At 35.7% G+C, this 13467-nt stretch overlaps 1 protein-coding gene across 6 annotated transcripts in view; it reads right to left on the bottom strand.

Annotated features, from left to right (window-relative positions):
- Positions 1-440: 440 nt before the first annotated feature.
- The window catches only part of LOC146738309 (uncharacterized), a 31795-nt gene continuing 18768 nt past the window's right edge, over positions 441-13467 (bottom strand). For 2 of the 6 annotated variants that reach the window (XM_085503158.1, XM_085503159.1), the window contains exons 13-22: positions 13373-13439; positions 6219-6328; positions 5882-6104; positions 5446-5545; positions 5063-5230; positions 3416-3611; positions 1940-1982; positions 1750-1843; positions 1483-1505; positions 441-1208 (exon numbers count right to left, since the gene is read on the bottom strand). In XM_085503158.1, the coding sequence (XP_085359284.1) occupies positions 1039-1208; positions 1483-1505; positions 1750-1843; positions 1940-1982; positions 3416-3611; positions 5063-5230; positions 5446-5545; positions 5882-6104; positions 6219-6328; positions 13373-13439 (1194 nt within the window). In that variant the 3' untranslated portion in view covers positions 441-1038. Of the gene's footprint in view, positions 1209-1482; positions 1506-1749; positions 1844-1939; positions 1983-3415; positions 3612-4566; positions 4687-5062; positions 5231-5445; positions 5546-5881; positions 6105-6218; positions 6329-13372; positions 13440-13467 lie in introns of those variants that run through there. The other 4 variants (XM_085503160.1, XR_014930345.1, XR_014930347.1 and 1 more) reach the window with 4 other exon arrangements.

Raw genomic sequence — 13467 nt, forward strand, 5'->3', positions numbered from 1 at the left:
ACATAAACATAGTTAAACCAGTGGAACACAACGCATATTGCTAAGAATTGGTGACAGACGTACACAATAGCGGAACATACCGACTAGGAAGCGTGGCTTCATAAAAGGTTCGATATCTATCTACAATGTCGCCTCAGCATCGACCGAATTTACCGTTCGATGGCGTGCCCGTCAAACAATTAAATAGATGCTTGGAGAATGGATACATCTGAAAATGTCTGACTGTCGATCATCAATGGGGTCATGTTTATGTGTTTTTTTTAATTTGGTGTAATTCAAACGTATTGTTCTCCATTTTCCTGTTCAATTATTATTTGTGTGAACTAGAAAAAACGTAATACGCAATCTACATCAAAGTAAAATATACTTATTCAAGAAACTGAAACAATTATTTGTTTACAAATTGCTATTAATAATATCATATTAAAAAGAACATGACATGTTAGAAACAGAACGTGTTTTATTACAATGAAAACTGGGTAGTTGTATACACAACATTGCATTACTATCACCATTTATAATAACAATATATATATATATATATAAGTTTCCCTACAAATTCATTTCTATGTTTATGCCAATACTATGGAAGATGCTAAACAGTGACAAGAGTACAATATTTTCAATAAATCAAATACAATATGTATATATGCAATTTAACTACAAAATAACTTAATGTACAGAAACAATATTGAGTTATAAATTGTTTCTTTGAAATGCCGACTGATTATACGTATAAATCAGTGATTCATACAATGAAAGTATCTCTGGGCGAAAATTTGAAAGATTTTAGATTTTCTTGAATGTCAAAACAGAATATGTACATGAAAAATCATTTGATGAATATAGATGGTCGCTATTAGTCACTAGTTGGTCGCTTTGCATGGGATTTGTTATGTTTGTTGACTACTACATATTTCACGAATACTACATCGAATAATGAATTACTTATTTTCCCAAATGTTTCTCCTTCCCAAAAGTTAAATTATTACACAAAGACGATAGTCGACGATGTAAATACAATGTTTAGTATCAGTTTTATATCACAACTTGATAATCACTCTGTGCGTTTTCCCTTGACTGTAAAGGCTTCCCATCAAGATTTATCCTCAATTGTTCATAAGTATCAGCACGCATATTGACTTCCGTTAACTCAGTGTACACTTCGTCATCCTTAGATTTAGCTTGATGATCAGAAGGTGGTTTTTCTAAAATTGTCAACAACAAAAAACAGTCAAACATGATGCGACACACGTCATATCAAATATGAGAAAGATGGAATAATATTCATTATTTGTGTGGTTTCAGCTAAAACGTATCTATTTGAATATGCTAGATAACACAGTTTCGGTATTCATGAAAACGAAATTGTTGATTCCAAGGTTGCCTAGCATGTAAATGTGAATTAACAATGGTGAACAATTATGCAGATATGTAAAAAAGTTGATATAATGAAGAATGTATCTAATCATTTATGTTTACCTCTAGAGTTCCTCCGTCGTCGCCTGTAAATAAATAATAATAAGTGAGTCATTAATCATTGAAATATCTCATAATCGTATTTCTTTTTTAAAATTCTTTGATGTGTGTTTATGAACGATATATTCATTGAATAACTGTAAAAATCACAGTGGTAAAATTGCAAGCTGTGGAATTATATAAATATTTTCTTGTTTTCATTTGATCGTGACATGCCAAGAAAAATTATTACACTGATTGTCTGATAAACAGAGTATAGTATATCAATACCTTATAATGAAAATAGCAACCACCACACATATAACAGCAAAAATAATCATGACACACACAGCAATGATAATTGTAAGTCGTTTGTCAGTAGTAGCTGAAATGTGAGAGTAATGAAATGTTATTTGGAATGTTGCCATATACTTGTAAGTTTTAAAATATTGACATTGAAAATACAACAATTATGAATTACCTGTCTGAATAGGTTCCATGAATGGACTTGAAGTGAAGAAAACCTGTAATACGAAGAGTATGTCTGAAGACTGTACAGCGGGACTATCGACCGACGCGCAGTGGTGCATACTGTCTGAGTGCATACTTTGCGATATCCTCATAATAACCTTATTATTATACATGTTTTCCTGCCTAGGATACATCATGGGAATGCCGAAATCCAACAAGCACCCTGTCGGCTGAGATAGCTCCGCTGTCAGCAATGCACATTTCAATTAAAGAACAGAAGATATCATTAGAAAATGAACAATATGTATAATATCAAAACAATCAGACTTGCGGTTTTCAACAAGAAGTGGAAAATATCACTTTTTACCAAAAATTACAAAAATATTCACTAAAATTAGAGAATTGAAGATATCATCATGAGATGAACAAATCTGAGTTAGAACCACATGTAGTACCTACATATGTAATATCAAAGCAATTGGACTGGAGGTTTTTAACAAGAAGTCGAAAATATAACTTTTTACCAAAAATGACAAAAATATTCACCAAAATTAGAGAATTAAAGATATCATTACAAAATGGACAAATCTGAGAGAGGTCCACATGTAGTACATATATATGTGATATCAAAGCAATTGGACTTGCGATTTTCAACAAGAAGTCGAAAATATCCCTTTTTACCAAAAAAACGACAAAAATATTTACCAAAATTAGAAAATTAAAGATATCATTACAAAATGAACAAATATCATAGAGGTGCACATGTTGTACCTATATATGCAATATCAAAGCAATTGGACTTGCGGTTTTCAACAAGAAGTTGAAAATATCACTTCTTACCAAAAATGACAAAAATATTCACCAAAATTAAAGAATTGAAGATATCATTACAAAATGAACAGATCTGAGAGAGGTCCACATGTAGTACCTATATATGTAATATCAAAGCAATTGGACTTGCGGTTTTCAACAAGAAGTTGAAAATATCACTTTTTACCAAAAATGACAAAAATATTCACAAAAATTAGAGAATTGAAGGTATTATTACAAAATGAACAAATCTGAGAGAGGTCCACATGTAGTATCTATATATGTCTACCCAAGGTACATATACACCAAGTATATACACCCAAGGTACATATACACCAAGCATCAAAGCATTCAGGCTTGTAGAAGTCGAAAAGTAAAACATTGACACGGACGACGACGGACGACGGACAATCACTCATATGATAAGCTCCGCTCGACAAAGTCGACAGCGGAGCTAAAAAGTTAAGAACAGATTTAGCGAACTTCTTTGCATAGAGTTCGGTCAAACAGAGGGGGCTGCAGTGTTTGTTTTTATTATTCCATATTATGAATTCCCCTTTTACTAATATGGTAGGATGAACATACCCAGTGCAATACCACAAAAATGCGACAAGGTGAAATAAATGGCGTAACAGTGACAGACGTTTAATAATAATTTTTAAAAGCACATTTGTACCTGTCCATCCACACTTGGATTATCAACATAAGCTCGAACAAAAACTGTATACCATGTTTCAGGTTCCAATTCTCCATTAAAAACCTCTCCCTCATATGAATACTGACCAATGTCACGTTTTACAGGGAGATTGGAATTCTGGGTACACTCTGTCAATTTACCATCACCAATAAGTACTTCTTCTTGGAAACTGTTTCTGGAACAGAGACAGTGACATTGAATGTTGGGGAATGGGAAACTTTTGCTTGGAACAAAACACACTACATGCTATATGCAGAAATATGTATGTGACTTTCAGCAGTTTCCCATATACATGATGGCAGTTTTTAAGAAGAGGTCAAGAATAGGATTTCTTACCCAAAATAACAAAAATATTCACCAAAAATAGAGAATTGAAGATATTGCCATGAAATGAACAAATCCGATAGACCAACCATTGTACACATACATCAAGTATCAAAGCAATTGGACAAGCGATTTTAAAGAAGTCAACAATAACAAATTTAATTTGGAGAATTGAAAATAATATCATGCAATAAACAAATCGGACAAAAGTTCACCTAAGGTACCTACATACCAAGTATTAAAGCAAATGAACTGATAGTTTTCAATAAAATATTAGCCAAAAATAAAATGTTTTAGATGTTATCAGAAAATAAACAAATCTGATAGCCATGGTACCTACATATGATATATCAAAGTAATTGGGCAGGTAGTTCTAAGAAGAAGTCGAAAATGAAATTGTGGATGAACAACGGATAGACAGACGGATGACAGACGACCACCACCACAATCACCTATAGGAATAGCTCCGTTTTTTTACGATTACAGCAGAGCTAAAAACAAGGCACGCTATTATAAAAATATTGACATCTTGTGACTGCTCGTCTTCTATATTCAACTATTCCACCATTGACTATATTATCTGAGGTGATCTGAATATTGTGCAACATGCTGATCTTCAAAGGATAATGGCATTTGGGCCCACAATTAGCGGTATTATTTTAACCGATTATACCCATAGTGACCCGTGTTGCTATGGGTCAAATATGGAACAGAAAATGGAGCACAGGCTGTGGATATTGCAGAATTCCACTTTCTACTTATTATTTAATATAACTGCGAGGCATATATTCCAACAACAATCTTACCATGAATAATTTTCTTTCTAATATCATCTAAGCTTGAAATGAAAGAAACCAGGGAATTACGTTATTTTGCCTCATATCTTGATGTCCTTCTTGAATTTGACTCCAAGGGTAACCCTGCTACTAGATTATATGACAAGAGAGACGACACTGATTTACCATTATTAATTTCTTCTATCTTTGTAGTAATATAATATATAAGTTTCCTAGCTTGTTTGATAAGCCAGAGCTTGCAATGATTATTGTGATTTTGCAAAATGTTATACTCACTTTTTTCACACAAACTGGTGGAAAAATGTCAAATCACCTAGGCAGATGAACCAAGGTCGGGTTTATGTAGATTATCAAATAATTTTATTTGAAAAAATGTGGTAAAACTGATTTAAAGCTTTTGTGAAGCTAAGGGAAAGCAAATCTTATGGCAAATCTTATGGCACAGATTTACCGTAGTGCTAGCGACTGGGAGTGACTACATAATCATAGTGTAGCATATACCAACCTTGTCATCCTTACTGCCACATATGCTTGTCCTGGAATACCATTAACATCATCATACTTGTTCAACTCTGTGGATTCATATATACTATCGGGAGAAACTGATGTGTCAAACAGCAATGATCCAGTTTCTTTGCTGATTGGTATACGAATAACAATAATTTCATAACAGCTGTAAATATAATATATTAACAACGTACGAGTATTAAATTAATCCTAGTGGTAAATATTATAGCTTTGTGGTTTGAAAGATACAAAGCTAGTAGTACATTTAATTTTTATTACTCACAATAAAGAAACATAATTAGTCTTTGGTTGGTTGCATTATTGTTGATATATTGTGGCGTTTCTGACATTGTTGAAGTGAATTACAATAATTGTATATACCTGATTGGTCCGTTTCTTTCAGAAAATTGTTGATGAAACATCAAAAAATGGGTCTGTGATTTGTCATCGATCAGGACTGGAACTTGTGGTATTGGTGGTTCTAAATAAATGAGCAAATACAATATTATGAATAATTGTATGCATAGCATGTAGTATCGAAAACCTGAGCCATAGGAAAACGTAATTACGTCTCAGTACAAAAACGCATCAAAGCCAAAATATGTTAATTGCTCATTGACCATTCATTTCCCAAAACTGACATCAAGATGGTTACTTGTTACAGTAACCTCCAAATCATAACATGCAACAACTGTCAACTTAGCTTGTATAATGTACAGTTAGCTCTAGCAGCAACATTGTTTTACATCGTTTCTTATACAGAAATACAGAGGTACTTTTTAGAAAACACGAAAACGTAGATGCATGGAAACATTACCGCTTCTTTCACTGTTTTGACAGTAGACCAGAGGTTGACTGGCTTCACTTTCTCCAGCATATGTGGCAGCGTGTACACTTAAGACATACTTTGAGTATGTCTGAAGTTCTTGGTATTCATAGCATGTGTTGTCATATACCAACCATGAACCTTCTGAATCTTCAATAGCGACATGTCCATAAAATCCTTCATATGGGCTTAGTGCATGTACTGAATAATTAACCTACGAATATATAATATTGTAGTAATAGTCTGGTTTCTGGACAAGAGGAGTGAATTAACAACTCTATATACCGGTAACAATATAATGTTCACTGTGGAATTCTTTTCAACTTACTCTATAATAAATCAATACGCCATTTGGTGATGATGGCTCGGTCCAACAAATTGTACAGATTTTATTGTTTATATCCTCTTGAGTAGTAACTAGTAGAGGAGGTGATGGAACTACGATGATATGAACACACAAACAAACAAATAAATAAATAAATAAATAAATAAATAAATAAGCGAAAAAACAATTAAACAAACAAACTAAATACAGAAAATGAGTGATAGATTATTACATATAATACATGATTTATTTGACGAGTAACTGAATGAATGAAAACCCTCTTGCTGATATGAATGTATATTTGAAATATTTGATAGTTCCATTTCACGCATTGTCTACACATATAGATGCATTGGATTACACAATATTTCAAATAATGAAATTAAATTACAACACACGGCAAAGTGGTGTGAATGGCACAATCTGACATGTTTTTTATTCCATGTTTTGATTCCCCTTTTTTTACTGCTTGAGTGATCAGAGCATGTGTACTTTGAACAATCCAAGAATCATATAGTTTTCAGTATTTGATTGCTTCATTCTACATTGAAAACTTTTTCAAATATTGCATATTTCTACATGTCAGATCACAAATAAGATAAAATACAACTAATGACAATATGCTGTAGACAGCACATACTACAATATCCTCACGTGTTGCAATTATTGCTCAGCTGTGATGAAAATCTACGATCATCACAATGTTTGTTTTGTTACAGTCATGAATTCGTTTTCGCGTATCTGTTGACCGACCTAATTAGCTTGATTACGAGCGAATTGCTGTGTTATGTCTGTCATCGTTTAGGCCTATTTGAAGTTTTGGACGGAACTTGGCTCAGTGATAAGTGCAGCGAAGGGTTACCCTCGGCGAACTGTTTGAGAAAAGTGAGTCGATTGGTAGCCTTTCCTTTGTTTTTTTATTTATAACCGTTGATATTTGTGACTTTATAACCATTGTATTTAGACTTATAATCAGTTTATTAATCAGTGTGTTTTACTCTTTTTGATTTATACCTTTTCTTATTAGTATTGTATTTAACCTGTATGACGATGAGTAGAGACGGTATCTTTGATTTATGAACGTGTTATGCCGGGAGGCATAATCTCAGTTTGGGTGAAAGGATGTGTCATGAATTTGTTTTCGCGTATCTGTTGACCGACTTAATTAGCTTGATTACGAGCAAATTGCTGTGTTATGTCTGTCATCGTTTAGGCATATTTGAAGTTTTGGACGGAACTTGGCTCAGTGATTTGGAACTAATTACGAGATAACCGCCGCTATTCAGACTACTCATTCTGACAGTTGGTATTCGTAGTTATTAATGTAGTGAACGATCAATCAAATAATATGACGTATTCAGTACTTAGTGTGATTGGCTGTATGATTGAAGGTTACGCCCTAGAGTCTTTTTTCTGCTTTGTAATTGGTTAGAGTTTTGAAAATGAATAAAGTTGTTTTAGTTGGTCTTGGGGAGTACAGCAGTCGAGAGTCCAGTCCTGGAGAGACTTGGGGCGAGCCTTGACGCAGTCTAAAAGAGTCTTGGGTCAGCCTTGCGAGAGTCTTGGGGATTTTTCCCCAGGGCGCTGTGTCTTATAGAGTGCTCGATTGACCGACTAAGATGAGAGCTGAAACGTATTTCGTTGTGTGTGTCTTATTTGACTGTAAAGTATAAGTGATTTCCCCGATCCCGCACCTCAAGGGGACGAGATATAAGGAAGTGACGAGTTTCCCCCCTGATAAGTGTGGAGAACCCTGTGGAGAAGAATTTACCCCGTGATACGTGGTGTGAGAACCCTGGGCATTGCGTCTTACGCACATTGACATCCTGTGAAGAAAAGTGAAATGGCGAAGGTGTGTCTTTTTTGCAAACCGAACTAACTGGCTCGATGGTAGAGACGAAGTCGCGCTTGACGACTAACACCGTTAACAGTATGGCACCGATGAACGACGCTGAAGAGATGAAGATTTCAGAACCCCTTATGAAGGACGAGTATCGTATAGGACTGAATAATCAAGAATTGAACGACATTAAAGACAAGAAGATGAAAGAACGACCCGGACTAACGCAACAAAAAGAGAAGAGACGCTTATATATACTTTGATTAGAACTTTAGCTATCTGTGTATTGCTTAGAAAACCTCTCGTTGGACACTGTAACTGACACTGTGTAACTCAAGACGTTGAACTCTTTTCCACAATCTCAACACTATTGCTCAGTAATGTAATGTATTGCTTGCTTTTCCTATCGTTTTTACCGTTTTTTTTTGTGATGTTGAATTGTATGTATGTGAGCGCCCAGATCTTTGTTTTGAAATGATATTTAGTGACGTTCGAGGTCCTTTATAACGATTTAAGCGCGCCTCAGTGGACAAGTATTTGCAACACAGTGTTATGAGTTTTGTGAAGTTTTATGGTGTTTTAATGAGTTTATGAGTAAGGGATATGATGGGGAAAGTAATGCCCTAATGAGTTTTTCATTGTTTTGAGATTTGTCGAGTACAGAGATACCGACGTTTTAAGAGTTGTTTTTGTTTATGTGTTGTTTCCAGAATACTTCTGACATTTTTTGAGTTTAGAGCACCTTTGTAACGTTTTTTTTTATATCTTTTTGGGGTGAGAGGTGGTGCGCTTATATACGTATTGTTTGATAATGCAAGCTTTTGTTCATGATTGACAGGATTATATGTAACTCAGTAGTTTATATCGTTTTAGCCTTTTCCGTCTTAATTGCCAGAGGAGTAATGTGTTTATATAGCGGCTTTGTCTTTGCATTCTGTTTCCACGCCGTATGACTTTTGTTTAGATTAACGAATTGTGAGTTCAGTTGAAGTTTATAAGCGTATATGACAGGAGTTTGATTAATAGTTTTTTATTCGTTGTTTATTAGTTACCGCTTTGCAATGCTTTAACCGAGAGACGCATCCCTGGTAATCACGTGATCATGCTGTCGACTGCAGCGATTGGCTGATCGCTTGGTTACACCGCCACGCCTTAGTTTTTTTGACCTTTTTGATATAGAGTTTGTAACCTTAGTAACGGAGACAGTGCAGCGAATGGTTACCCTCGGCGAACTGTTTAAGAAAAGTGAGTCGATTTGTAGCCTTTCCTTTGTTTTTTGATTTATAACCGTTGATATTTGTGACTTTATAACCATTGTATTTAGACTTATAATCAGTTTATTAATCAGTGTGTTTTACTCTTTTTGATTTATACCTTTTCTTATTAGTATTGTATTTAACCTGTATGACGATGAGTAGAGACGGTATCTTTGATTTATGAACGTGTTATGCCGGGAGGCATAATCTCAGTTTGGGTGAAAGGATGTGTCATGAATTTGTTTTCGCGTATCTGTTGACCGACTTAATTAGCTTGATTACGAGCGAATTGCTGTGTTATGTCTGTCATCGTTTAGGCCTAGTTGAAGTTTTGGACGGAACTTGGCTCAGTGATTTGGAACTAATTACGAGATAACCGCCGCTATTCAGACTACTCATTCTGACAGTTGGTATTCGTAGTTATTAATGTAGTGAACGATCAATCAAATAATATGACGTATTCAGTACTTAGTGTGATTGGCTGTATGATTGAAGGTTACGCCCTAGAGTCTTTTTTCTGCTTTGTAATTGGTTAGAGTTTTGAAAATGAATAAAGTTGTTTTAGTTGGTCTTGGGGAGTACAGCAGTCGAGAGTCCAGTCCTGGAGAGACTTGGGGCGAGCCTTGACGCAGTCTAAAAGAGTCTTGGGTCAGCCTTGCGATAGTCTTGGGGATTTTTCCCCAGGGCGCTGTGTCTTATAGAGTGCTCGATTGACCGACTAAGATGAGAGCTGAAACGTATTTCGTTGTGTGTGTCTTATTTGACTGTAAAGTATAAGTGATTTCCCCGATCCCGCACCTCAAGGGGACGAGATATAAGGAAGTGACGAGTTTCCCCCCTGACAAGTGTGGAGAACCCTGTGGAGAAGAATTTACCCTGTGATACGTGGTGTGAGAACCCTGGGCATTGCGTCTTACGGACATTGACATCCTGTGAAGAAAAGTGAAATGGCGAAGGTGTGTCTTTCTTGCGAACCGAACTAACTGGCTCGATGGTAGAGACGAAATCGCGCTTGACGACTAACACCGTTAACAGTATGGCATCGATGAACAACGCTGAAGAGATGAAGATTTCAGAACCCCTTATGAAGGACGAGTATCGTATAGGACTGAATAATCAAGAATTGAATGACATTAAAGACAAGAAGATGAAAGAACGACCCGGACTAATGCAACAAAAAGAGAAGAGACGCTTATATATACTTTGATTAGAACTTTAGCTATCTGTGTATTGCTTAGAAAACCACTCGTTGGACACTGTAACTGACACTGTGTAACTCAAGACGTTGAACTCTTTTCCACAATCTCAACACTATTGCTCAGTAATGTAATGTATTGCTTGCTTTTCCTATCGTTTTTACCGTTTTTTTTTGTGATGTTGAATTGTATGTATGTGAGCGCCCAGATCTTTGTTTTGAAATGATATTTAGTGACGTTTGAGGTCCTTTATAACGATTTAAGCGCGCCTCAGTGGACAAGTATTTGCAACACAGTGTTATGAGTTTTGTGAAGTTTTATGGTGTTTTAATGAGTTTATGAGTAAGGGATATGATGGGGAAAGTAATGCCCTAATGAGTTTTTCATTGTTTTGAGATTTGTCGAGTACAGAGATACCGACGTTTTAAGAGTTGTTTTTGTTTATGTGTTGTTTCCAGAATACTTCTGACGTTTTTTGAGTTTAGAGCACCTTTGTAACGTTTTTTTTTATATCTTTTTGGGGTGAGAGGTGGTGCGCTTATATACGTATTGTTTGATAACGCAAGCTTTTGTTCATGATTGACAGGATTATATGTAACTCAGTAGTTTATATCGTTTTAGCCTTTTCCGTCTTAATTGCCAGAGGAGTAATGTGTTTATATAGCGGCTTTGTCTTTGCATTCTGTTTCCACGCCGTATGACTTTTGTTTAGATTAACGAATTGTGAGTTCAGTTGAAGTTTATAAGCGTATATGACAGGAGTTTGATTAATAGTTTTTTATTCATTGTTTATTAGTTACCGCTTTGCAATGCTTTAACCGAGAGACGCATCCCTGGTAATCACGTGATCATGCTGTCGACTGCAGCGATTGGCTGATCGCTTGGTTACACCGCCACGCCTTAGTTTTTTTGACCTTTTTGATATAGAGTTTGTAACCTTAGTAACGGAGACAGTGCAGCGAAGGGTTACCCTCGGCGAACTGTTTGAGAAAAGTGAGTCGATTGGTAGCCTTTCCTTTGTTTTTTTATTTATAACCGTTGATATTTGTGACTTTATAACCATTGTATTTAGACTTATAATCAGTTTATTAATCAGTGTGTTTTACTCTTTTTGATTTATACCTTTTCTTATTAGTATTGTATTTAACCTGTATGACGATGAGTAGAGACGGTATCTTTGATTTATGAACGTGTTATGCCGGGAGGCATAATCTCAGTTTGGGTGAAAGGATGTGTCATGAATTTGTTTTCGCGTATCTGTTGACCGACTTAATTAGCTTGATTACGAGCAAATTGCTGTGTTATGTCTGTCATCGTTTAGGCATATTTGAAGTTTTGGACGGAACTTGGCTCAGTGATTTGGAACTAATTACGAGATAACCGCCGCTATTCAGACTACTCATTCTGACAGTTGGTATTCGTAGTTATTAATGTAGTGAACGATTAATCAAAAGATATGACGTATTCAGTACTTGGAGTGATTGGCTGTATGATTGAAGGTTACGCCCTAGAGTCTTTTTTCTGCTTTGTAATTGGTTAGAGTTTTGAAAATGAATAAAGTTGTTTTAGTTGTTCTTGGGGAGTACAGCAGTCGAGAGTCCAGTCCTGGAGAGACTTGGGGCGAGCCTTGATGCAGTGTAAAAGAGTCTTGGGTCAGCCTTGCGATAGTCTTGGGGATTTTCCCCAGAGCGCCGTGTCTTATAGAGTGCTCGATTGACTGACTAAGACGAGAGCTGAAACGTATTTCGTTGTGTGTGTCTTATTTTACTGTAAAGTATAAGTGATTTCCCCGATCCCGCACCTCAAGGGGACGAGATATAAGGACGAGACGAGTTTCCCCCCTGACAAGTGTGGAGAACCCCGTGGAGAAGAATTTACCCCGTGATGTTACTAAGCGGTTTTCGGATGCAGAATAATCATGCCAGGTCTGAAAAAAAGATGTATTCAGCAGTGGCTGTTTACACTCCATTACCCGACCCATAGAGTGCATTTCCGGGACCCAGTAGGCACTGATTCACTAATACCCTAAGTCTCGCTGATCTTGTTGGTTCAGTCATTGACACGAATTCTGATTTGACATCACATGTAACAATTGTTGGCAACAATATATGTAGCAAACTTCTTGCCAGTTTTCTAGTAAGCATGAACAGTCTATTTTCAATTTTATTAGCTATAATAGTGCTACTAGATTTAGACTTTTTAGATTCCAATTTGAACAATCCCCATGAACAATGTAATGAACACAAAATATGCATATCGCTTGTATCTAACACCATCAAACGCAATTATTCTAAGCATACACTGCAATATAATTGAGTATAGATTAAAATCGCACATCGTAACAAGCAGTATACAATTATTGATAATTTAAAAAGATAAAAAAGTGTAAAATATCGACCTCATCTCATTTGAGAAAAAAGTGTAAACAGAGAAAAAACACCTGTCCACTCCAGGTGTGTGAAAAGCACTCATGTTACTGTTTTCAAATACCTTTCTTTTTATTTTCAGGCAGCCTACTATTTGTACTAGACTTCACTAGTCAGAGCTGGAGCTAGGGGGCTCTGGATCCCCTCAGGTAACTGACTTTTTTGGTATATGGGGTGGTAAACTCGCCAAGCTTATAAGGCTTTCAGACATGCACTGTATTTTATTTTATGTAGAACAGAAAGGATGGAGGACATCAAATATCTAGTCCATCCCAGTCATTCTAATTTCCTAAACAATTACAAGGCAAACATGTCCATGTGCAAGGTAACGTGTACAAAGCAAAATTTATTCTATAAACCCTTGTTTTTATATTAGTATACTGTAAGACAAATGAATAAAAAGGTCACAATTTTGATACTAGTAAACATTGGGACTTACTTCCTTCACTGGTCTTAGCACTCTTTTCTTCTGCAAGACTGCACCTTCTTCCATTGCAAACCTTTATCTATATAGTGTGAACAGAAATATGTGAT

The sequence above is a fragment of the Saccoglossus kowalevskii genome, chromosome 9 (genome assembly GCF_978046115.1).
Source record: "Saccoglossus kowalevskii chromosome 9, keSacKowa6.1, whole genome shotgun sequence".
Lineage (NCBI taxonomy): Eukaryota > Metazoa > Hemichordata > Enteropneusta > Harrimaniidae > Saccoglossus > Saccoglossus kowalevskii.